General features: G+C 38.7%; 1 protein-coding gene across 5 annotated transcripts; it reads right to left on the bottom strand.

Moving 5' to 3' along the window:
* Positions 1–642: 642 nt before the first annotated feature.
* On the bottom strand, positions 643–24,711 carry GGH (gamma-glutamyl hydrolase). Of its 5 annotated transcripts, none has more exons than XR_013994763.1 (10): positions 24,524–24,711; positions 20,412–20,526; positions 14,547–14,597; positions 11,543–11,627; positions 8,912–9,050; positions 6,723–6,829; positions 6,550–6,640; positions 2,549–2,686; positions 1,266–1,398; positions 650–1,018 (listed from the first exon to the last, which is right to left on the bottom strand). XR_013994763.1 is itself a non-coding variant. In XM_081070609.1 (9 exons), the coding sequence occupies exons 1-9, from the start codon at positions 24,630–24,632 to the stop codon at positions 897–899; spliced, it is 957 nt and encodes a 318-aa protein (XP_080926735.1). In that variant the 5' UTR covers positions 24,633–24,691; the 3' UTR covers positions 643–896. The 5 variants fall into 5 exon arrangements, 3 of the variants coding, with proteins under 3 accessions (XP_080926735.1, XP_080926736.1, XP_080926737.1); XR_013994764.1 differs by having other exon boundaries at positions 1,266–1,401; positions 24,524–24,691; XM_081070609.1 differs by lacking the exon at positions 1,266–1,398 and having other exon boundaries at positions 643–1,018; positions 24,524–24,691.
* Positions 24,712–27,085: the final 2,374 nt, after the last annotated feature.

The raw sequence follows: 27,085 nt of genomic DNA on the forward strand, positions 1-27,085 counted from the left end.
CCTTTCTATACACAAAATCATTCATAATCTCCTCTAACATCTTGCCCGATCACTCTCTCTGTTTCCACTTCTCTAGCAGCAGCTCTGGAGGACTAAAGAGAACAGATGCCTAAATACTGTCTATCAGAAATGGCTCAAAAAATCCTCCCTCTCTTCTAACTGCTTGGTTGTCCTCAAGGAATTCCTAAATTTCAGAGTTTATAAGGGTATATGGGATGGTGAGGGGTGGTAGAGGGAAGCACAGATTGAGAAATGTATTACCATGTAGCCAAATAAATGTATGATAGCTTGCAAATTATTTTCCATGGGAACAAGTTCATTCACAAAGAGTCACAAGTATTTACTTGTTGAGGACCTAGTGTGCTAGGCATTGTGGGAGACCAAAAGTTCAGGACACAGACTCTGCTTTCAGGAGGTGTGCACTGTGAAGGAGCTAAGACGGCAGAAAGGGAAATATATGTATATGTGAGCACGCGTACACACACACACACACACACACACACAATACTCCTGAGACTCAGAGGGAGACTTTACGATAGACTAAAAATAGGATTTAAAAAGAGTCTTCAACAAGGATGGTTTGGCTGGATTGGGGGCGGGGAGAGGGGAGGTTATTTCTGGAATCAATCAGACAAAACATTTGTATTTTCAAAACATTTATTTTTTTCTAATCTTGAGATAAAAGCTTTTCCATGAAATACACTAGAATTATTTATCTGCCTCATTGATTAATTATCAAATGTGATATACTCAAATATACTGAATGAAGAATTTGAGCCAGTGAGATTATAAAAAAAGGAATCTCTGGGGCTTTCTATTATTCTCATGAGTAGCAAGTTATTGTAACAGTTTAATCATGGAATTATTCGAAATTCCTGTTAACATATCGAAGGCTTTCAATTAAATATATAACTTTGCTGAAAGTTAGAAATATTTCCAGTAAAAACAGGACGGAACTGATAAATCAATGCTTCATCTTCTTCAACATCAGATTCAAAGTGATGATTGTTTCTCCGAGCTGCAAGAAAAAGTGTGAGTCTTTAAAAACATGGGATAAAATTTTCCAAAGGCTACTTTATAATATTTCTTCCTATAATCAGTATTATTAATCAGGAAAGTGCCACCGAAAAGGAGCTTTCCTAGCCGAATTTCCCGCAAGTAAAGCAGCCCTGATTGAGTCACGACTGACTGACACAGCAGCTGTGTTTGCCCTGAACCAGGTCCCATGTGGGACTCGCCCCCCCACCATTCATTCAAACACTTACTAGGTGCCCACTGCATATAAGATTTGATGCAGAGCCTGGGGATGAAACATGAACAGGGCAAAGTCCTGACGCTCGAGACGTCTAGTCCAGTAACCACACAGAATCGTATATTGTATGGTTTATCTTCGATGAGCTGCTTCAAGAGTAAACAAGATGGAGAAACAGGCAAAGCTGAGGCAGATGGAGCAGTGATGTGGTTCCCACAGATAAGGCAGAAATATGAAAAAATCAGAGGCTCAGAGAACTTGGAATGACTCAAGTTTGGGTGTGAGGAGATGAAGGCTTAGACTTTATCCTAAAGTCAAAATAAAGTAAATATAGGCTTTTACGGCATGTTTAGAAAGGAAGATAGTGAAAAATAAAGACCAAGAGCCCGCCAAGTGATAATACTACAGTCAACTTTGCTCTGCGAATCGCTGTTCTCATTTACTCCTCCTCACACAACATAAATGTTTCTTCGGACGAATACTACACATGGGAGAACTTTGTGTGTTTTTTTGGATTTGGGATTTTTGTCATGAAACTACCCATTCAACTGACCATAATTCTAAACCAGAGTGAAAGTGGGCGGAAGTACTTTACTTGCCACTGTGGGCAGGAGGGTTGATAAAAACTTAGGCCAAGCTTAGAGAGAGATGCCATCGAGGCTCCCTGAAGTTTTCAACGGCCACGCCTCGCCAGAGGGTGCCCCACCCTTCTGAGTTTGTGTTTGTGGCTCTGTCTTATCCCAGAATCACTCAACTGAAACATAATCATCTACAATCAAATTCTCAATACTATACACAAACATAACATAGCATGAAAATGTCTGTATTTTCATCATGAAAAAGCAGGCAAAACTTATTAACTTTCTCCAATGTGCCAACAACTACAGATAGGCAGCCTTAAAATCAGACTGCTATGTATATATTCAATGTATATAACTGTCTTGGAAAAATAACATCTAATTCTCAGAGAATGTTATAATTAAAGCATCATTACTAGAAAGAAGAGTAATAGGGGAGAATCTTTTAAAAAGTATTCAAGAAAGAAAAGAAAAATAGAATTCAACAATCTTTATGCTGTTGTTCAAGAATTCAGCCCACCATCGAGTATACAATACTGTCCTGGTTTTATTTGAATGCCTAATACCTCAATTTCATGGCTTTCATATGATTTGATTTTTTTTTTTTAAGTCAAACTTACAGAACATTTACAGAGCAGGAGTATATAAAAGTTCAGATGAGGGCAATTTCCTTCAAAACTACACTAATAGCGAGATAAAATGTATACCCACATATTACCTTCAGAAACAAAGAACTCTGCTAAATAAAATGCAGCTTTCACAGCGGTGGGTGCATGGGAAATGCCCTCGAATCTCCCCCACTCATAAGGAGCCTTCTCTGGATGCCACTGGACTCCATATATTGGATACTTGTATCCTGCATGAAGAACACAAACTAGTTAAGTAATAAGTAGTAAGAATGATCTATGATGTTACTTACGAACTATGCTTTACGTCCTATGTAAAACATTATTAATTCACTATGTCAGACTAAGTAAAACTATGCGCATTCTCTAACACAAAATAATTTCAGTTCACAATGTGAAAATTCACAATACAGTATTTCACTCATTTTCAACACTTTTATGATTTGTAATATGTATAATTCCCATTACTAGATAATCAGATTAGAGTAAAATAGTTGAGCCTCTGAATATATCCCAGTTCAAGTCAAGTCACACTAGATTAGTGACACACATTTCTTCCATGATGGGTCTCTTTCCCACTGTTTCATACCATGTTTGCAACCCCTCCCATATGTCCCATAATGACATATTCAGAGGAGAATGAACTATGCCAGTGTTTTGGGTGCCCTTTTATGTAAGGCAGTTTGTCTCAGCCTAAACTGTGTCTCTCTCTCAGTCTATGGAACAGTTAACTTCATGGTGCCAATTTTTAAACTAGTTTTTAAAAGTTGAAATTTGGTCTGAAAGATTTTTGGTAATAGTTTAATTATTTTTTTAGACTTCTTAAATATCTTTATATATAAAAATGATATAATCCCTAAGATTTACTTCAAAAAACAGTCTAGTATGGGGAGAAAGTAGATATGAAACAAGAATGACCACATACATGTTGATAGTTGTTGAAGCTTAGACATCGGTTCCTGGGGGATCATTATATTACTCTCTCAACTTTTATATGTCTTAAAAATTCCATAATTTTTTAAAAAATGAACATGGGTAACATTTACCTTCTAAAAAAAAAAATATATATATATATATATACATATATATACATATATATACATATATATATATACACACATGTATATAGTCCTTTCTTCACATATTCCTTTCCTCATTTTAATTGTAAAAAAACAAAAACTTCCCTCTATTATTTTTCTTTTGAAATCATAACTATGACTACCATGGGAAAGTGCTTGAAGAAATGAAGAGAATCAGCTGAAAGGAGCGATATCTAGGAGAAAGAGCACTGTCCTCTCACATCCCATGAGGTCCTGCCACTAGAGATCATGTCACAAGAAGGAACCATATCTTATCCTAGCTTTCTTGGGGTTCACAGGAGGAAATAAATGACCAGCAAACAGCTCTCGTCACTCTGTCCTTCCTTACCGCCCTACCTCCCTGTGACTGCACTTCCTTTCTCTCTTGTCTGGGACCACACTTGAGGCTACTAGAAGAAGACCCACAGGTCGGATGACTAGAAAATTAACTGTTACAGATAGTTAATTGAAAGGAGATGTTCTATCATATTCCTTTGAGACACAAAAAAGTATTATTTGGAATAAGAAATGCCTTACGTGATAAATTGTTACAAGGATTTATGGAATAGATGGATAGACGAATGGATGGATGGATATATATATATATACACTAACATTGAGAAACAAGTAAGATTCACTCTTCTTTAGTAAACTGCATTACTAAAAGATCAATGTAGGCTTCTGACAACTGTAGAACTCATGCTCAGCGTCACTAATTTAGAACTAAAGTGTGAAAAGTGAAAAGAAAATATGTAAATAACAGAGCATCTCAAATATTCCAATCTAGCAGGTGTCAGAAAATTTTCGGATGACAGAATTTCCAAATAAGATTGGTATGACTGGTTGGTTCTTCAAGAGCAGAACCAACATGGAAATGATTTCCTAACTTCCGACCCAATACTCTTTCATTTAAATAGTAATTAGCCATTCACTCAACATCTATTGAGGTTTACATAAATACAAAATACAAAGGAAATACAAAGAAAAATAAGATACAGTTCCAGCTCTCGGTGAGTTCTGAGTCTCGGCGGGAAGAAAGAATAACATAAGCAAATAAATACAAAAACAGACATTCCAAGGTAGCACAGAGCAAACAGGAAGGGGGAGCAGTGATGATGTGGAGAGAAAGGATAAAGGGGGGACGGCCTCTAGGCGGTGACCACTGACCTGAACCTTCAAGGAGAGCTAAGAGTTCATCAGGAGAAGGGAGTGGTGAGGAAGGGAAGCTTTTCAGAAGAAAGAACATAAGGAAAAGGACAGTGGCAAGAAATATTGCTACGTGGAGGGCTGTGTGTACACCACAGGGTACGCGGGAATACAGGTTAGCAACACAGGCACAAAGATCATGGAGTAAATAATCTGGTAAATCTAGACTCAATTCTCTAAATGCTGAACAGCCACTGCAGGGTTTTCCTCAAGCAACACGATCAGATCAGTAGGTATTTCAGAGGGATCAGCAGCAGCTGGGAGGAAAGTGATTTGTAGAAGAGTTAGGGGCTACCCTGACAATCCAGGAGCAAAGTGGGTAATGCTGAGGTAGGACAGGGGTAGGCCGGATAAAGAGGAGGTCACATATCCAAGGATTTGGGATGCAGAAATTGGCACGAGTTTTTTAGATGTGGAGAATGAGGGCAGGAAGTCAAAGAGAGCTTCCAGGTCTCTAACTTTGGATGATTTGGCGAATGGCAATGCTACTGACTGAAGTAAAAGATATAGGAAGGGAAATGGTTAAAGATGATAAGTTCACTTCAGACTGTTTTGCTTGACCTTCCCCCGAATTCTCTGGATGTTTTTGCTAAACCCTTAGCTGTTTGACCTCCCCTCACAAGCGAGCCAGTGATATGGCTAATTTCTGAATAACCCGAGCTACTTCCACTTTACTCCAGTTGAGTCCTCTCCATCCAGAACTCTAGCCTCTCGGGGAGCACGTATCAGCCTCACCAACGCCTGCCTATTGTTTCTACAAGTTGTCATTCATGGTGTCTTGTTTCCTTGTGCATTCGTGATTTTCTGGCTAGGAACGGCTTGTTTTCCTGAAAACCTCATGATGTGGAAATTCCTTGAAGTCTGTGATAAGTGTAAGTTCCTCCAGAGACAATTATTTACCCTTGCTTCTGCTATGCCTGTGGGAGCACTCTCAGTCTGACAACTTTAAACAACATGTTTAACTTACGATTCATCGAACTTCCCAGTGAGTACAATGCAGGCCACCCTGGACTAGCCCATCACTGTGAATGCTCAAGGCTTCTTTATCACCCCCATTCCCTCACTGCCAAAGTTCAAGATGGGCATTCCTCTTTGCACTTCTGCAGGCAGGATTCCTTGAGGGTGTAGCCTTCAGGTCCTGCTCCAGGGGTCCTCTCCATGTCTGGGGGTCCTGAGCTTTGCTTCAAGTTTCCTTACTTAATAACAATGCTGGTTTAAAAACTCCACTTCAGGGTTTCCCTGATGTAGTGGTCATCATGCTCGCCTAACACAGGAGAGGTCCTTGGTTGGAAACCCAGTAGAGACAATCGGTGCCCTCTGCCTTCCAGATTCTGGGAGAAACACTCGACCACCTCCTTCCAAGTGGCCCTACCTAAATACTCCACTTAACCCGTGGAGTTTTGAACATGAGTATCCTTAATTTCTTGCCTCTTCACCAATGTACTCAGGAAGGTGTTTTTCTGTATGTCAGCTACATCTTTTGTGGTTGTCTGGAGGAGAACCCGTCAAGGTACTTAATCTGCAGTACTGGTAGAAAGAGAAGCCACTTTCTCCGTTTACTTCTTCATCCACTCTCCCCTGCTCTTTACTCCCCATCCTCACCACCCCATTCTAGAAGACGACCAAGATAAACCACAACTGATTTGGAACATGGACAAAACACGTTTCCTTTCTCCAGAAGTGCCCTAACTTCCACACTCAGGCCCCAAAGTTAACATGACTTTATTCTTAAGAAAGAAAACTAAAAATCAAAAGTAATTAATGTAAACAAAATATGTGAAAAAGTGTACATGTGCAGTGATACATACCTTCCATTGTTGAAATGAACTCAATCTTGCCATCTGTATTTGTACTTATAACACTGAAAAACTCCTTTAACTTTTCATTCATTGTAAAGTTCTAGAGTATAAAAGTAAAGCAAAATTATTACTCCTGTAATGAATCCAAATGCATTAATTTCATTATGTAATTAATGTGATACCATCACGGAGAGGCTCCACTTGTGGAAATTTGCAGTCAGAGGTTCTACTGCCAATGATTGCAGCAATTCAGCAGGAAAATTCTGGAACATTCTGCTCTTTGATGGAACTGACATAATTTAAGTAGACAAAAAATAATTTAAACAGAGAAAAAATAAAATCCACTGGAGTCACTGATCTACAGCCAAAGAGAGGCCATTATTAAGACAATCAAGATCACTAAGCAAAACATATTATTTCCAACAGAAATATTCCAGTCTAGCACAAAATGAGTTTAACATACAAATTCAAATATGCTTCACATTTACGCACTTTTCTTCTAGAATTTTAACGTGAATAACAAATTCTTCTGATATGATAAATAGCGGACTAACCACAGAGGAAGCTAGAGAACCATGAGTTCTCTAAATAGCACTGAAAACCAGGTAAAATTTTCCACACGTCTATATATTTGTTTTCCCAGGAAAGGATCCAGAGCTTTCAACATGTTTTCAATGGTATCTGGGACTTAAAAGGTTAAAAATACCAACAAAGTAGAAAAGAACATCAACCAGGCCAAGAAATTTCTACTCAGTAAATAGATCAAAAAGAGCAATATACCTCACTGAAGGCTCTGGAGTCCGACACATACCGGTAGACTCAAATATCAGCAAAGGGATAAAAAAATTCCTGACGGTGTTCAAGGCCCCAATGCCAGCTGTCCCTAAATGAGGCCTCTCGTTAAAGATGCTAATGGCTTCCATCAGAATCCCAGTGCCTCAGATAATGAAAGTACCTCACTTCAGTGGAATCCATTTCTTTTTTTGTATAGACTAGGTTTTTTACCACATACAACCAAAATTGACTGGTCTAATACGTATACTTCCCACAGAGTTCTCGCAATGATAAAGTGAGATAATGTGAGAAAGAGCTTTGAAAACTACAGAACATTTTATGTACAACTACTATTCCTTTCCATCCAAAATCCTTATGAGAACAGGAATAGTGGATAGCATTCAATTCTGAGGATTCAGATAACAAGTAACCTATAAGAATCATTCTTTACTGAGTGACATAATAAAGAATTTGTCTGGTTTTGTCCTGGGTTCCTGACAGGGAGCTTCTAAAACCCTTGGAATTTCCTGAATGATAAGAGTATCTTTGTGATACTAATGAGGTGACTCAGAGTGGACTCCTAGATAGCTTCAGAATGAAGCTGGTCATCAGAAAGACCGACCACAGGATTAGAGGAGCTCAGGACTCTGAGCCAAGTCAACCTAAGGGATGGGAAGGGGACCAGAAACTGAGTTCTGGTCACAGAGCCAATGATTTCATCAATCATGCCTTCATAATGAAACCCCAATAAAAATTCTGGACACTGAACCTCTCTGGAGCTTCATATTGATGTGCCAGGGAGGTGATGTCTCCTGACCCAAAGGGAGAGGACATGTAAGCTCTGCCCCACACCTCATCCTATGTGTATCCTCTATAGTAACTCTGTTACTGTAAACACAGCACTTTCCTGAGCTCTGTGAGTCACTGTAGTGAATTATAGAACCTAAGGGGGTTCTTGGGAATCCCCAAATGTGTGGGCAGTTGGTCAGAAGTATGAGTGGCCTGGGAACATGAATTGAGGCTGGTGTCTGAAGTAAGGGCAGTCTAGATGAGAGGATACCCTTTAACTGTGGAGTCTGCACTAACTCTAGATGGTTCGTGCCAGAACCGATATTCAGTACACCCCAACTGGGGTTGCAACAGTGCACAGCCAAGGGGAAAATGCTGTCCTCTAATAATAACAGCTAACATTTATGAGAGTTGTGTGCTTAGCCCAGGACCTGGAAAATATCATCTTATTTAATCCTCACAAACAACCCTAAGAGGTAAATCCTTTTACAAATCAGGAAACTAAACTGAGAGAGCTTAAATGATTCTCCAAGGCAAAAGTGACAAAGCTAGGACTCAAAAGTAGGTCCCATGTTAGAGTTTCTTCATCATGCCTGGTCCTCATTATCGCTAGAAGCAATGAGTTATGAAAATTCAAACTTCCTTAAGCCATCTTCACAACTTGAGTACAAAAGTTATCACTCACATCTTCAGCCTGTGTAAATAATTTTAAAATTAATAAATGTTATGAGCATTTTGACTTTGACATTTGCTACTTACAATCCTGCCCAGTTAATATTTTCTAAAGGTTCAAAAAGGTAAGTCTTACCTCCAGTGAAGTTCAGCGGCATTGTAATTCCATTAGTGTTTGTGTTAGTTAATAAGAGCTCTCCACTGATCAGATATGAAAGCTCTTCAAATCCAAGGCATGTGCCCCACACAGGAAAATGGTCTCCATCATCAAAACTCTTTGAAAAAGAAAACTAAGCTTATGAAAACTTTTCAGAACAAACATTATACGTTTGGTTTGTCATTACAAGGCAGCCGCTTGTGTTATGCATGGATTTCCAAAGAATTTGCCACGTTTCCATAAGTAGGCTATCACTTAATCTCTCTTCAGGCCAAGCTTCCACATAATAATTCAGTTTTAATCACCGAAACTATCCAACCTCCGCTGTTCTGGGAAAGAGACTGACATCTGCCAGTCACCTACCAAACAACACAAGTAATAATAATTAGAGACTATAAATATCAAAGACAATGCTAGACAAATGCCTATTTTTATGTCTTCTATAAATTTTGTCACTTTGGATAATTGTCTGATTTTGAATACACTCCTTTCTCCACTGTCTCAGAATTTATACTAATAGCTGCACCACCTTCAGCGAATCAGATTTGAAGCAGCTGAAAGCCATGATCTGGGAGAAAAGGAATAATCAGTAAGGAAAAGGCTAAGCAAAAATAAAATAGATTTTCGTAGAGTAAAAGCTGTCAAGTAACAAAGTGCCAATGTACTGGGTTTCTCCAAAGGGAGTCCCAACAGCTAGCATGACCAGGGAAAATGTATTCTAGTGACTGAGTTTTCTGGATTAAACCCATATGCATGGATAGTTACAAAAATTAGTTTTGCAACTTTTCTAAAAGCAGCTTTCGTGTATAGACTGTAAAATATGATGTAACAGTAGTTCATTTTAAATGAGGAAATTGTTGGGAGGCGTGGAGGTTTCTGTTCCTCACTGAGAAAAATACAGAATTACATTAATCCCTGTACGTTCTATCCCAAAGTAGGATTTTAATACTTTACATACAGGTCTGGCAAGTTTTATTTTTAGATGTTAGAATTGTATACGTTAAGGTGAAGGGTCTTACTGCATTTGTTTATAATAAACACGAAAGAGGGTTTAACTGTTTTCTGTTTCACTATGTACCAAATATAATTTCTCAACTAAAGGTTAAGTTCCCGCTTCCTTGGACCACATCTTTTATTTCCTGTGAACCTACACACAGCAGAGCAGAGAGGAACTGAATAGATCTAACAGACTGGTCACTTCCCAGGGCTGCTTCAAGGAGGGTTTGGCAGACCCCTATAGGGGAGACCCTAGAGCTAAATAAAAAGTTCAAGGTTGCTAAGCTTTTTTCTAGTTTTTATATCTTCAAGCAGCTGATTACATATAGTTTTTAAATAAATCTTTAGGTATTATGGGTTACATGGTTCCTTTTTTTTAAATTTAATAAGTTAGTTACATGAGTCTCTAGATGGAAAAGAATGACTAATTTTTAATGTTCATATATATTTCCCAATTGCATTTTAAATCACTCATTGTAAAATTTCAATTACGTTCACTAGTTTTTAAAAAACCATATCCACTAAGCATGTACAAAGTACATGAAACCATATAATATGAAACGAGGAACACCTCAAAAAGTGTCAGAACCATGAAATCTAATGAGACATGAACAGCTAGCTAACTTCAAGATACTCTGTTTTCTGAAATATAAGCCCCTTTAGGACATGGACCCTGTCATATTACAGAGTTGGAGGTAAATAAATGTTTGAACAATTCTACAACAAAACTCCCCAAAAGTTAAGAGGGAGTGAGATGTCACTGCAGCTGGAGTCAGCCGAGAAACCTTACCAGAAAAACAACACCTCAGCCTTTGAAAGATGGCTAAGATGTAAACTGGGTTGGAGTAGAAACAGACTCACCAGATTTAAAAGTAGGAAGACAGAGTATGTGCTGGAAATACCAACCTGGCTTCAATTACTTGCATAAGGAAAGGCTGGGAAAGGTGAACACACTATATGCCTTCACCCAAAGACTATAAAAGACTGCACGTTATTTAGCCTAGCCATTAAACGTTTTCAAACAAGTATCTCATACACTAAAAGCAGTTCTTCAGGGAAATATTGGGGGGAGGGGGGAGATACTAGTTCCAGCGAGATTAATTAGAAAATCACTGTTAATAGTTCAAGGGAGGAATAGTAAGGGTCTGAGATAGGATGTGAAGGCAAGCCCAAAGTGAGACATTACAAAGGAGGCAAGCAACTCTTGTCAGTAACTGAACGTGAAGTTAACTGTGAAGAAACATCAAATATGATGGAATGAGTTGGGACCAAGAGCAGTTTTCAAGGGGAGATGAGAATAAATAATATAACACACGAACAATGCCCGGTCTATAATCGGAACCATAAGGATCTGGTTCATACGAGTGAGCACGAGGAGAGAGGGCCAGTCAGCAGAGTTCCGAAGACTCCTGGGTGCCCAGAATTAAAGAAAGCATACAGAAGACAGGCAAGAGCCACTACCAGGTGCCCACAAGCAGGCACCTCAAAAGATAAAGGGGTGATGAGGCTAGGTCAATTGTGAAGAAAGTATTACCATATGCTTGAAAAAGGAATTATCCCCATTGAAAATTACAAAAAACCGATCTGCAATAATAAGAAACAATTGATCGTTACCTGTCGGGCAAGCTTGTAAAATATTTTGGCCACCTTGGCATAACCTGAATCCGTGATGCTAGCACTTCCTCCAGGATACAGGACCCTGAAACAACATCAAATACAGTGCATTTCAACCCCTTCCCCACAGAAAGTACACAATCTTTTTATTTTAAAACAACTTTTTCCTTATTACATAAGCAGTAAGATCATTACAGAAAATGAGAAAACTACGGCAAAAAGAAAATATGAAATATTTATAATCCCATTCGTTTGTAAATTACAGCAGGTAAAGAATACTTTTGCACATATGCTTTCCCAAATTTCTTTGATAAACAAGTTTATTTTTGAAATTTAGTACCGATAATGATAAATTAAAGGTAAACAAACAAGGTAAGGAAATAAAGTACACAGAGTTAGAAATCAAGTAGAGATAAAATTCCAAGTATAGCTAAATTTAAATTAAGGTAATTCATGATGCCAAAACCAATTGCAGGTCCATAATTATAAGTCAGTTTTCGGTCATAAAGAATTTTCTTTTAACCATGAAGAACAAACTGCTCATAAACATATATGTTGGCAAGAATTAAATATCCATGAGAATTAATTATTTATTATCACCCTGAGATCTCTTCAGAAATAAGTATGGGATTAAGAAATTTTGAAAAAGAACACAATTGCAATTCTAGAAAGAGTCTAGGGGATAAAAAGGAGGGAGTCACAAATGTCTGATTTTATTTTACTCTACCCATAAAGGTGATATATAGAAAAACATTTACTATGTTTTTATGTTAACTTTTCAAATTTTAAACATTATAACAGGTCTTGGAATAAGTAAGGATACTCCAAAGAGATTATAAAAGATTAAATGTATCAAATTTTTGAAAATACTTAAATATGAATTTGAGATATGTAAAATAATCACTTTTGAGATTGTTATTCATTCAATATATTCTGCATCCTGTATGAGCCAGGGTCAGTATTAGCCTGGAGAGTCAAATAGAAGTAATTTTCACTGTTAGTTAGATCACAGTCTAGTAAAAAACATATAAACTCTGAGTAGAACAGCTGCCACAACACCATGTAGAAAACCCTACAATTAAAAGTGGCTTAATGGGTCTCGCCCGGTAGCTCAGGTGGTTAGAGCGCCACGCTCCTAACTCCAAAGGCTTCCTGCAACTAAGATTGAACACAGCACCTTGAGCTGAGCTGCTGCTCAGTTGGTTGGAGTGCATCCTCTCAACCACAAGGTTGCCAGTTCGACACCCTGAAAGGACAACAACTTGAAGCTGAATGGTGCCTCCACAACTAAGATTGAAAGGACAACTTGACTTGGATAAAAGCCCTGGAAGTACACACTGTTCCCCACTAAAGTCCTGTACCCCTTCCCCAATAAAAAAAAAAAATCTTTTAAAAAAAGTGGCTTAATGAAGACTCATTAGCAATTCTCCCTTTTCAGCATTTAAGAAGCTGCCTCTGATCAAATTTTGTACATTTAACCCCAAAGTCCTTTCATAACAACTTGAGTGTCCCTCCCTGTTTGCAAACTCCTTTAAAGCCAAGCTCTGCCTCTGCACCGCTGTGCAACCCCACAGAACAGTATGGGGTCTTCCCAGGGCTCAATAAAGGTATTTCACTAGTTGCATTAGAGCACTGCTCATCATCTAGTTAGATTTTGAAGTTCTACCATATATTCTAGCCTCGACGATTTTATCTTTGTCCTTGCCAAAGAAAACTGCACATAATGGACATTTTAAATGTTTTACTAAATTAAACTGATTTTTATAGTAAATATTTACTAAACCAAATTGAACTGAAGGCAAACGATTATTTTGAACACAAAAATTGTGATGAATGAACACAGCTTTAAAAAGGAAAAAAATGCTCTTTTTATAAAAGCTTTACAGTAAAATAGACTCCCTTCACTCCACTCCCAATCAGAAAGAACTACCATTAAAATCTGTTGTGTTGACCTGATAGATATGTTATTATGCGTATCTCCTCACCCCTACCTTAAAAACCAAAGTAAATGGGACTATACTATACATACTATTATGTGCCTTGCTTTTTTTCTGTATAACAATATTACATTGTTCAGGTTAACAACAGGGAGCCAAAGCAGCATCTATAGACATCCTAATTTTTAACCTGAGCAGCATACATAATATTCTATCATATGCAGATAGTCTATTTTATTTACCCAACTGATAGACTAATGAGTGGATTTTAAATTGGGGTGTGGGTGGATTTCAAACTATACAATGCATATGTTTGGGCCTAAGTCTTCACTTGGGGGGAAATACATTTGTAAAATAAAATTCCTTCCAAAGGATTTCCTGGATCAACGGGCATTTTAAATGTCAACAGGTATTGGAAAACTGCCCCCAAAAGACTATACAACTTACAATCTCATAAATAAAGTATAAGAATAACTGTTTCCTCACACTGTCACCATAGAGTAGTAGCAAATTTTCTTGTCTCTGCCAACTTGATAGTTAGAAAATGGTTTTTAATTGTTACAATTAGCTTTTCTTTAATTATGAGTAATGTTGAACATTTTTTCACATGATTAAAAGCTCTTTTCTGTGAGTTAACGAATCATATCTTTTGTGATGATGCCAGAGAATAGATATCCTTTTTCCAAGTTCTATCAAATTACCTTCTGAAAGAGAACCGATTAATATCCTCAAATTTAGGACTTACAAATCCCCTAGGCAAGCAATACACCATGCCATTCCCAGTGGCTTCCAAACATTTAAGACATGCATTAAAAGAACAAAAAATATGTTACACATTTTTAAAAATTTACATGTCTAATGTGTAGCATTTATTTCTTAACCGGCTTTCTCTTCTCTGCAGGACTCTTTCATCTCTCAATAAAATAATTCCTATATCAGAACTATAAAACTGTTATACCACTATAAGACAGTTACACAGAAACACACAGAATATTTATATGGACTTCTTTGCAAAAGCAGACTACATATACCTCATACATTGTATCAAGCCAATGCTGCCAACTTACCCATTAAGAGATTGGAAAAGCTTTTCATAGTCTTCATTTTTAAGATCAAGCCTGAAAACAAGAAAAATAGTTACAAAACATCGGCTTCCAAAACCTAAGAAAATAGTGAGCCTCTAAATGAAGTAACCACATTAATTTTAAAAAGCCATATGAAAAATAATTCTTAAATACGAGACAGTATTAACTCTCTACTTTCCTAGAGGTATTTTTCAAATTACATGAAAACCACATAATTATATCTTTGTTTTATAATCAGACAAGTAAACATGTTTTTCTGTGGTCTAATATAATATTGTAAAGTGTGGCTAATATGCAAAACATGAAAAACCATGAGATATGGAGATACAGAGAACAAACTGATGGTTGCCAGATAGGAGAGGGGGTTGAGGGAATGAGTGAAAAGGGGGAAGGGATTAAGAAATACAAATTGGCAGTTATAAAAATAGTCACAGGGATGTAAAGTACAGCATAGGGATTATAGTCAATTATATTGTAATAACTGCATGGTGTCAAATGGGTACTAGACTTATCAGGGTGATCACTTCCTAAATTATATAAATGTTTAATCAACTATGTTGTATATCTGAAACTAATATAATACTGTATGTCAACTGTAACCGAAAAATAAAAAAATTATTTTAAAAAAATGTGACATTTGGGCACCAGTAATTTCTCTGCTAGCCAATCAGTCGTTTTTATGTCAAGTCTAAATAGATTTAGTAACATGCCTATCTCAACTGCAGGCAGCTTTGGCAGATAAAAATTATACATGTAAGCGCCACATCCCTGCTTCCTCCCACCCCCACCACCAATTGCAAAGGCCTGGGGACTACAATGTATTCAAAAGTCTGAAGGGTTCAGATGGTGGGGCGACCACACACAGATCACTGCAGACTGGCCTGATTGGCCCAGGTCCTTATTTTGAGGCACCGTCATCAGACATCCTGTGAGGGCCTCCTAACAATCACCATGTTACTGACGATTTGATCCCCTTCTCCAGAGAAAAATGATGGCATTAACCTGTGACAATTGGCTACGACCTTTAATTAAGTCACAGTAAGATGGGTTTGCTCTTCCAAAAATGCAAAGAAATGCAAGAACAAGGGAAGGGAGCATGATGTACGTGAAATTCCTACAAGAACTTTCCTACATTTAGCAGTCTTCTGGTTCTGTAAAAGAGTAACAAGGCATAACGCCCTCTCAACCTGCCACAAAAGCAGCAAGTTAATAATCAAATGTCAACTACAGTCCACTTCTGCCCTAGGAAAAAGTCTTAGGGGAGTGAGAACACCTCCCTTACTACTAAGCAGACACCTATGATGCCCAGAATTTGGCTGTGCTTGGCCAGCAAAGCCCTCTGGGCTCCCCTCTAAATCCAAATGAGCTTTACAAGCTCAGGTCTGTTTGCACGTTCATAATAATCCTTCTGGCAGAGAGCCACAAAGCAGGGCATGATATTGCAATCGTACCGACCATTCTCACGTGGAGGATAAATGGGCAGGTAACCCTGACTTGGGAAGCAAGAGAGAGACAAAATGTGATCCCACCCGTTCTCAGTATTCTGCCAGTTCAATCTCCCCAGATTGTGCCAACAAAAAGGGAACCAGTAAGGACCCAGAATCTTCCCCATGAATATTTAAACCAGGATGGGCAACCACCACCATCGGGAAACAGATGGATTGAGATCATTCAGCTGCACTCCAGGGACCCCTGCCAGCTAGCCACGCAGGCCAGTTTCATTTCATTAATTCTATATAAATGGCTCCCACACTGTCTATGACTATATTTTTGGCACCTGCCTATCACTATTAGGAGCCTTAATTGTTGAATGCTTGGAGGTGGGGGTTCACAAACTCAAGAGCCTCACACACCTGGCAGGGAAAACAGGCCAGGTCACATGCTGTGAATGCAGATGTTATGTGCATGTTGTCAGACTTCCCTAAAGCGAAAGATCCTCTCAATAGGGCACGTGAAATAGTTCACTCTCTCTTTAACCAAAAGAAAACAGCTTAAGCCGGGTAATGGTGACAAATGACACAGCATGAAAAGGAGTGACATGCACTATTGCCAGCACTTATTCCATTTAAAATCAGCTCCAGATAATTGTCTTTTAAAAAACAGAAGAAGCAGCAGCCAGAAATTCAGATGTTTATGAAGCCTTCTGATTTGTAAATGTTTAAAAACAGTGTAAAATGTTGTGTGAATGACACACGTTTTTAAACCAAAAGCAGCCCACGGGGTGGGCTCTCAGAAGGTCACGTGCTACCTCTCAGAAGGACGCTCCGTGGGTTCCACCAGTCCCACGGTGGGAACTGACAATAACCTGAAAGCACCTGGCACCTGAGAGAGAAGGTAGCAGAAAGAAAGCGGAAGGAGACCAAAGGCGAACTTCTTTACCTGTTCCAGAATTTTGCCTACATCTCCCCTCCTCCTCCTCTTCTCTTCTAAACTGCAGAAGTTGGCTCTCAGCGTCCAAAATTCAGAAACGAGCCCAATATTATCTGTGTGATCCGCTGTCTCAGTCTACATTAGGTAATCTTTGGCAGGTTACTCTGGGAATTCAGCTGATCTGTATTACAGGTTTTTTTTAATAGGATTATACGACTTTAATTCTGAACTAAAATGTACTTATAATGAACTTTGGGAACCCAAGCTGGAAATTAACCTACATGCTGACAGTCACATTTTCAGTGTCTCTGTCAGTAATACTCTTGAGTCTTTGGTTTCACAACTTCCGCAGTTTCAAAATGTTTACCATTCTCGTCTGTTTCTCCCTGTGCCTTTAATTCCATGAGTCATCAAATCATGTTCATTTTTTTTTTAAAGAAAGTGGAGCTACCAACCCTACAATCACTGCTCTAAGCCCAGCTCTGATCACTTCACACCCCACCCACTGCAACCGTCTCCGAACCTGCCCTACCCCCCATCCATGTTCTCAGCACTGATGTCCTAAAGAACAGCTTGTAGAAAAATCTTCCATGATCACAATTTTGAAACGTTTTTCGGAAGATTCTCTGGAGTTTCTTCCTCAGCTCTAAAACTCTGCTGTTATCTGAGTTCCAAATAAGATTTCATTTGAAAATTTAGATCTGCTAATAAAGAATTACAGACTAATGTCAAAAGCAAATGCTTGTCTTGGGGTGGAGACAGTTCAATGTAAAAGAGCAAAGCAAGAAGAAAACCCTTAGGAAGCTAAACATAAAACCATTTTGTGTACAATTCGCTATAATATTTGCATTTTGATTATCAATGTTCTATTTGAACAGTATTTCTTTGTTACAGTTTTTTAATGCAGAATTATTTATAAAAACAGGTTGCCCAGAGCAAATAATTGTGTTTTGTGTGTGAGATCACTTCTCATGGATTAGATGGCAGAGCGGGAAGCGTCTAAAATACACTAATTTTGGATGATATTATGAATGCTTGTAAGGTTTTGTTTGTTAAAAAATATTCAATTCTTCCCAAATCAATATATGACATGAACCATGCTATTCTAGGCCATTACATCACAAAAATAATGCAGCTTTTTAAAAACTACAATACATGCAATTAATACTGAAGCAACACTGCTGCTTTAGTCATTTACAAACTTTCAAAGTAGAGTGTGAAGGTATTTCATAAGTCATCTTCTAAAAATCTCCTTCATTCCCTAAGTGTAGCCTTATCCTAATATTACAGATAAAGTTGGTTAAGTTGTAGATTCTTTTACTCCATTACTTTCATGTCTGATGAGGACCACCTTTTCTGGAGTAACGGAGACTATCACTTCATTCTCTATTTAACGCATATGGCAAACCTCTAATGACATTATAGATACACATAACTTCATACTTTAAACAATTTAGTGAGAGATTTAAGCATCAGATTTGTGGCAAAAATCACGTCCAATGTTACTGCATTCAAATAATGCAATCATAAAAGAGAAAGCATCAATTTTAGAGATAAAAGATAATTTTAAATTTAAAACAGCAATTTTTAAAAAATAATTTAATTTAAAAAACAAGTTTTTATATTTCTCCTAAGATTTTTGGGTTGTTTATATTTTCTACCTCTTCTTGAGTTAATTTTATTTATTTATTTATTTAACTTTTTTTATTAGTTTCAGGTATACAAAACAATGTAATAGTTAGACATTTATCATTTATATCCCTCACACAGTGATAACCCCCCCGCCCCCAACCACTATCCCTCTGACATCGCACACAGCCATTACATTTCCACTCTCTATTCCTAATGCTGAACTCCACTTCTTGTAACTATATGTGTATATAAACTTGTAGTTGACATTCATTATTGTTCAGCTTCAGCTTCAGGTGTACAGTGCAGTGATCAGGCATCTACATCATCCCTGAGGTGGTCTCCCTAATGAGACAAGTGTCCATCGGATACCCTACAAAAATCTTTACAACATTATTGATTACATTCCCCAAGTTGACTTTCATATCCCTGTGGCCATCTTGTGGTTACCGATTGTGCTTTCTAATCCCCTCACTTTCCCTCTTATCCCCACCCCCCATCCCCTTTATCCCCACCCACCCCCTCTTATCTAGCAATCCTCAGTTTTCCTCTATGTCTCCGAGACTGTTTCTGATTAGTTCATTCATTTATTCTTTTCTTTAGATTCCACATATGAGTGAGATCATATGGTATTTGTCTTTCTCTGACTTGTTTCACTTAGCATAATGTTCTCTAGGTCCGTCCATGTTGTTGCAAATGGTAAGATTTCTTTCTTCTTTATGGCTGCGTAATACTCCATTGTATAAATGTACCACCGTTTCTTAATACAGTCATCTACCGATGGGCATTTCGGTTGTTTCCATGTCTTGGCTATTGTGTATAGTGCTGCAATAAACATAGGAGTGCATAAATTTTTTTGAATTAGAGTTTTGGATTTCTCCGGATAGATACCTAGGAGTGGAATTGCTGGATCATAAGGTAGTTCCATTTTCAGATTTTTGAGATACCTCCATACTGTTTTCCATAGTGGCTGCACCAATCTGCAATCCCACCAACAGTGCACAAGCGTTCCCTTTTCTCCACATCCGCGCCAGCACTTGTTGTTTGTTGATTTATTGATGATAGCCATTTTGACTGGGGTGAGGTGGTATCTCATGGTGGTTTTTATTTGCATTTCTCTGATGGTTAGTGAGGTTGAGCATTTCTTCATATGTCTGTTTGCCATCTGTATGTCCTCTTTAGAAAAATGTCTCTTCATGTCCTCTGCCCATTTTTTAATTGGGTTGTTTGTTTCTTTGGAGTTGAGCTGAGTGAGTTTTTTATAAATTTTGGATATTAATCCCTTATCAGATACAGCATTGGCAAGTATCTTCTCCCATTCAGTAGACTCCCTTTTGTCTTATTGATGGTTTCCTTTGCTGTGAAAAAACTTTTTAGTTTGATGTAATCCCACATGTTTATTTTCTTTCTTACTTCCCTTGCCCAAGGGGATACATCGGTAAAAATCTTACTCCAGGTAATGTCTGTAAACTTTCTTCCTATATTTTCTTCTAGGAGTTTTATGGTTTCAGATCTTGCATTTAAGTCTTTAATCCATTTTGAATTTATTCTTATATATGATGTAAGGAGGTGGTCCAGCTTCATTTTTTTGCACGTTCCTGTCCAGGTTTCCCAGCACCATTTATTGAGGAGACTATCTTTATCCCACTGTAAATTCTTGCTTCCATTGTCATAGATTAAATGACTATATAGGCATGGATTTATTTCTGGGCTCTCTATTCTTGAGTTCCATTGATCTATGTGTCTGTTTTTATGCCAGTACCATGCTGTTTTGATTACTGTAGCCTTGTAGTACAATTAAAAACAGTAATTTTTATTTATCCAGTGCAAAAAAATATTCAATCATACCTTATTGGTACAACTCTTGCACCTGCAGACTCCAGATACTTTACATAGGATGCAGCAATATAATATTTCCCCAGGTTTTTCATTTCATTACTAAGGCAATTTTGCATTAATATTCCTAAATTACAAAAAAAAAAAAAAGTTTTAGTTTCAAGCAATTTCTTTTTTTCCTGCTGAGAAACTGAAACACATCCCATTAAAAATATCACAATAGTAGACCCCTTTATCCGTAGTTTCACTTTCTGAGTTTTTGGTTACCCATGGTCATCTGCACCTAAAAACATTACATGGAAAATTCCAGAAATAAAAAATTCATAAGTTTTAAATTGCACACTGTTCTGAGTAGCATGATAAAATCTCAAGTTGTCCGGCTCCGTCCCACCACAGACATCAATCCATCCCTTCATCCAGTGTCTCCACTACCATTAGTAGACGCTCCCTGACCATCAGTCACTTAGTAGCCAACTCGGTTATCAGATCGACTGTAGGTGATATCACAGTGTTTGTGTTCAAGTAAACCTTATTTTACCTCACAATGGCTCCCAAACAGAAGAGTAGTGATGCTGGCAATTCATATATGCCAAAGAGAAGCTGTGAAATGCTTTCTTATGTGAAAAGGTGAAGAATTCAATGAGATATTTTTAGGGAGGGAGAGAGAAGGAGAGGGTAGGAAGGAGAGGAGGAGGGAAGGGGAGGGGAAGGGAGAGAATATTCACATAACTTTTATTAAAGCATACAGTTGACTCCTGAACCTGGGTTTGAACTGTGCAGGTCCACTCATATGCTAACTTTTTTCAATAAATACACAGCCCTCCATTCACAGATTCAACCAACCACAGATCAAAAAGAGTATTTTTAATCTGCAGTTGGGAATCCACAGATGGGGACAGCCGACTTAAGTTATACATGGATTTTTGACAGCATGGGCTCAATTATATTGCTACATATAACTGTTCCATTTTATTATTAGTTATTGTTGCTTATCTCTTACTAGGCCTAATTTATAAATTAAGATTTATCATAGGCATACATGTATGGAAAAAAATATAGTATATACAGAATTCGGTACTAACCACAGCTTCAGGCATCCAGTTGGGACCTTGGACAAGTGGGGACAACTGAACTTTACTTATTCAATTAACAGACAGAATTAAATAAGAAGCTTCTCCTGCAAGTACCCCCACAGACTTCGGGAAAGGAGTAGTAGAGGTTCATCTGAGTTTTCAGGAGCCTGCTCCCTTTTCATTTGGAAGCCAGGTTTATATTATCACCAGCCTCCTTCATGCAATCTTAGACCTAGAATGGATCTCAAGAGTACAAATCCTCAAATCTAGAAGGAGGCCTCTCCCTTCCCATACACACTCAAAGACATGTTGTTTCGTTGACAACAAAAGAATGGAAGTATCTCCTATCCATATCTCTCCAACATCACTACCTCAATCCAAGCAACCAACTTCTTGCCTGCCTCCTTACCTCTTTTATTTAAATTTTTTTTATTGGGGAATATTGTGTTTTCCCCAAGGCCCATCAGCTCCATGTCATTGTCTTCAATCTAGTTGTGGAGGGCGCAGCTCATTAGCCAATGTGGGAATCGAACAACAACCCTGTTGTTCAGAGCTCCTGCTCTAACAAACTGAGCCATCCGGTCGCCCACTCCTTGCCTCTTAAAAGGTCTTTCTACATTCTCTCTTAAACAACCCCTAAACTCCAACCGTTTCTCTGGAAAGAAATGTGATCATATCAGCATTCATTCATTCATTCATTCATTTACTCAGCATACCAGGGGTACCAAGAAAACATATACATGTGACTTGTATTCATCTTTTGTTATCGGTATATATTGAGTATTACAATTTTAATACAGTTTTTTCCTTTCTTAAAATGTGTATATTTTTTGGCACCCTCCGTATATTATTAAATCATACTATATACCAGGCACTGAACTAGGTAGGTACTGTGGACACCTGAGTGAACAAAACAAACAAAACTCCCTGTCCTGTCAGCTTTCATTCTAGTGTGTGGGAGGAGGAGGAGAGAGAACAATAAACAAGATAAAAAGATAAAATATAGAGTGTGATGGCTGGTGCTAAGTGCTAAGGAGGAAAAGTAAAACAGGGAAAGAAAAGTGTGTGTTTGGGAGTGTGGGGGGGTGTACCATGTATAGGGGAGAAGACAGTCTCTTAAATATAGTGGCCAGGCAAAACCTCCCTGAGAAGGTAGAACATACCATATGCGGATATCTTGGGGAAAAGGGATCCAGGATGAGGTAAGAGCAAGTGCAAAGTCCCTGAGTCAGGTGCGTGCTTGTCACATTGCAAGGAGGCTATGCAACCAGAGTTCTGTGTAAGAATTTGTTTAAGGAAAGAAAGCAATATGAAATGAGAACAACAAGATAACAAATCAGCAGGGTGCACCTCGTTGCATAAGAACTTCAATGGGTTCCTAAACAATCTAGGACCCTGTGTGTTCTGCTCCACCTACCTCTCTGATTGCCTGTTACCACTGACACCTCAGCCGCAGCACAGCATTGAATCACATCAAAATATGTCTATCTGGAGAGTACACCTGTGCCACGTCATTCATGACTTCACCATTTGGAATACTTTTATTACCTTTGTAATAAAGTACCAGACGGGCAGCGTTGCCTATATCAATCACTTCTGTAGTCCCAGCTTCTTAAAATAACTGGCATTTATCAGGCACTCCGTTAACACATACCAAATGATGAAATTTATTCAGTGAGACTGTTTTTGTCCTTGTGGATAGGCAAAATCAACTTCATTGTGGGAAATGAAATTTAGTAGGGAAGGAATGAAGGAGTGTCACAGGAAATGGAGTAGTACAGGACAGGCAAGGGTGAGGTGCCACAAAGGAGGCCTGGGACATGTGAACACAAAGTACCAAAAAGGAGAAAAGTACAAGAGAGTAGGTAAGTTCCACCAACTTCTGCCACGCCTACCCCAAACATATTCACTTGTCCCACCCAGGCTTCAAAATGTGACCAAAATTTCACCCATATTTTAAAACCATCTCATAACTTTTGTGGCTTCCTTGTCTTTGAATCCTCTGCACGTCCTAGCTCAATGTTTTTGTACATAGTAGGTGCTCAGTTAACTATTTTGTCTAAATTGATCAGGATGACCCAAAGCATAGCCACTTTTTCTATATTTGACCCTGGACTACCACTGTTTCTAGAAAAGGGAAAAGAATCCCCTTCCTCTTTCCTTTTGGCCTCCTCCCTGCACTCACAATTCCCAACACTCTACACAGAAGTGTATTTCAAGTTAATTCTCCTTGGAGAATCTAACCACCATTTTAAATAACTATAAAATAAGGCATTCCAATTTCCAAATACTGATACGCAACTCATTTAAAAATGAGACACTACCACTATATACAGAAAAAATATTCATCGACTTTGTATTAGTTACAAAACATAGCGCTCCTCTTCATGGGAAAAAAAAATAATATAAATGGCATAGTGCTTTAACTGAAATAAAACCAATCTTAATTGTCCGACACGTTACTTTGGCTATTTATTTATTTATTTATGCTGATTTCTCTTGGGTAACTTCCTCTGCCCTATCTCAAATGTCTGTCCTGGCAATGCAAACTGTTTTTCTTCTTTTTTAAAACATAAATTTGTTGGAAACGAAAAATTACGTGCTTCATTTTAACACCAAACAGACTGACATTAATATCACACGAGGCACTGCTGCCCTCCGCTGCTGAAAATGACAGTCTAAGGTATACCGTAATTTCTTGATTATCTAGTCAATTCGATTTGTATATGTGCACTACATGCATTGCATCCTTAAATACGTCCTGCACCAGTGAAATTCTAATGCATATAACGCATGTACAGACTTTGTTTCATTAGTAGAAATCCCTGGCTGTGTACCGAGAAGAAAACGCGCAGGACTCTTCACAACGCTCCCTCCTCCCTCCCAGTTGAGGAAACCACTGAGGTCTTAGCTATATTTCAGCTCGAGCCAAACAGCGCCTGGGCTCGGCTCTTCCACGATACAGGACGGCAGCCGTCCTACCCTTGCAGGTGGGTGTTTCCCAGGCTGGAGGCGCCCGCCGGAGCCCCCGCGCCCCGCCCGCCTCCTTACCGATGATGGGCTTCCTGGAGTTGGAGACCAGGGACGCGAACAGCCCGGGGTTCGCCGCCCCGCACAGCAGCAGGCCCAGCGCGCACAGCAGGCGGCCCGCGCTCGCCATCGCGCACGAAAGCTCCGCGGGGCGGCCGCCGACCGCGGCGGGGCGCCCTGGGGCGTCGGCGGGCGGGGCTCCCGCAGGGGCCTCTGGGAAATCAAGTCCGGGCGCGCGCGGATGGGCGTGGCTCCCGGGGGTGAGTGTTCACGCCCGCCACGTGGTTCAGCCCCGTTCTGCCACGCGCGACTCCGCGACGGACACGCCCGCTCGGTGGAGCCTCTGGAAACAAGTGGGTGGGCACGGGGTGGTCTCCGCGTCCTCGGATCTTCCCTTTCTACTGTTATATCGATGTCACTTTGGGTCACCGGGAACTAGGCTGGGGCGCCCAGCCCAGGCCCTCCAAGGGGAACCTTGAGTCCAGGCATGACCGCGTCTGGTAACCAGCCGGCAGGGGCGGCTGGCGAGAGATCCGGGGAGGCTCCGGAGAACTGTGCCACCTGGAGCTCCGGCCCAAAAGGCTACACAGCCTTGTCGTCAGGAGTGCTGACAGCCGCGTGTGGCACTCGACGCTGGATGTAAGTATAGGCTGTGACTTCGGAGGTGATTTCCACATCCTGCAGTTTCTTTTCAGGGTCCAGGCATCTGGGGGAAACAAGAGCCCAGGAAGGGAAGAGTGAACGCGTTCCCAGGCGCATTGCCTCACTTCAGAACTGGGATAAGGAGAGACCGTCTCCTGGCATCTGCTGCAAAGCGGCAAATGCAGGCCAAGCCCGCAAACAATGCCTGCTAACGTGACTGGTAAACGCCAACCGCAGACTTGTCTATCCTATAAACGGACAGAAATGATGGCTGGTTCCTGTTCGTTCAAAGTATTTTTAAGTTTCTGTTTAAATTTTTAAATGAGATTTGGAATCACTATTTTGATGGGAACATAGATAAAAGACAGGAACCTTTTTCTTTCTGTGTCTGTAAACCTAAAGTTAGAGATAGGGCTGGTGGAAGTTCCCTCCTATAAGGGCCAAATTAAATTCAGAATAAAATTGAAGAATATTTGAAAACCTGCTTATCAATGCTAAGTATTGAGGATGCAAAGATGAATTGGGCAATGTGTTTTTCACAAGAAGTTTACAATTTTGTAAGGAAAGAGGACAGGAAGAGAACATGACAGTGAAGAGACCAGAGCATTGTTTTGACACATTTCAGCGAATGAATGCAATAAGTAGTCTAGTTTGACAATAAAATAATGCTTCTGTATCAGGACGTGGTGAGAGATAAGTCCAAAGGTTGTGGTTAGAGATAGTGAAAAACCTATGTACTCAGCTGATTCTGAACATAATTGAACAGACAAGAAGCCTTTGTATATATGAATCTGTGGTGATAGACCACAAATCCACATAGGAAAAAATTAAATTATTACCTGGCATTATACACAAAAATAAATTCAAAATGAGTAAATATGTAAATGTGAAAGGCAAAAGAGTATACTTTGATAATTAAATACAGAAGTGTATATTCGTGACTTTGGTGGTCAGAAGGATTTCTTAAACGTCATATAAAAAATGTAAATGTTAATGGGAAAATTGATAGATTTAATGATATAATTTTAAAACTTCTATATATTATAACTCTGAGCAAATTAAAGGTAAGGCACAAACTTGGAAAATATATTTATAAAATATACAATGTTAAAAGTGTTCATTTCTAGAATGTACAATGAACTAAAATCAAATTTTTAAAAAATTAGAAAAATGGGAAAAGAATTTGAAAAGACAAATGAAACCTTCACTAGCCGTCAGGGAAATGTACATAAGACAAGATCGTATGTCACATACATCAGATTGACAAAAATGTAAACCTTGATAATGATAAGTCCAGGGTGTAAAAAAATGAAAATTCTCTTAAGACTGCTGGTAGAATTATAAATTATTACAACCATTTTTGAGAGCAATTAGGCAATGTCTGGTAATGGCAAAGATGCACATATTTTATAACCCAACATTATTGGCATGTAGGTATATACCCTAGAGAAATGCTTGCATGTGTGAAGAAAGAAATATATATGTATGTATGTATGTATATATATATATATATATGTATGTATGTGTATATATATATATATGTATATATATATATGAAATATATATATGTATATATATATATTTATGTACGTTCTTTGCAGCATTTGTTGTAATAGTGAAATATTAAATGCAATGTAAATGATCATCAATAAGAGAATGAATAAATAAATTGTATCATTAATATACTTAGAACACATGAAAATGAATGAATTGGAGCTACTTAACAACAAAGATGAAGTTCTATTAATAAGAGATAACAGAGGCAAATTGCACTTGGGTCTAGAGGATAATGTCAACTGCCTAACCAGAATCTCTCCACACATCTTCAAAAAACCATTAAATATACAAAGAGTACAAATGAAATTACATATGATCCATGCCTTTAGCAATACTAGCAAACAGAGGATATCAAATATCAGATAGCAACAAAGCTTCCTTCAC

The sequence above is a fragment of the Rhinolophus hipposideros genome (genome assembly GCF_964194185.1).
Source record: "Rhinolophus hipposideros genome assembly, chromosome: 13".
Classification (NCBI taxonomy): Eukaryota; Metazoa; Chordata; class Mammalia; order Chiroptera; family Rhinolophidae; genus Rhinolophus; species Rhinolophus hipposideros.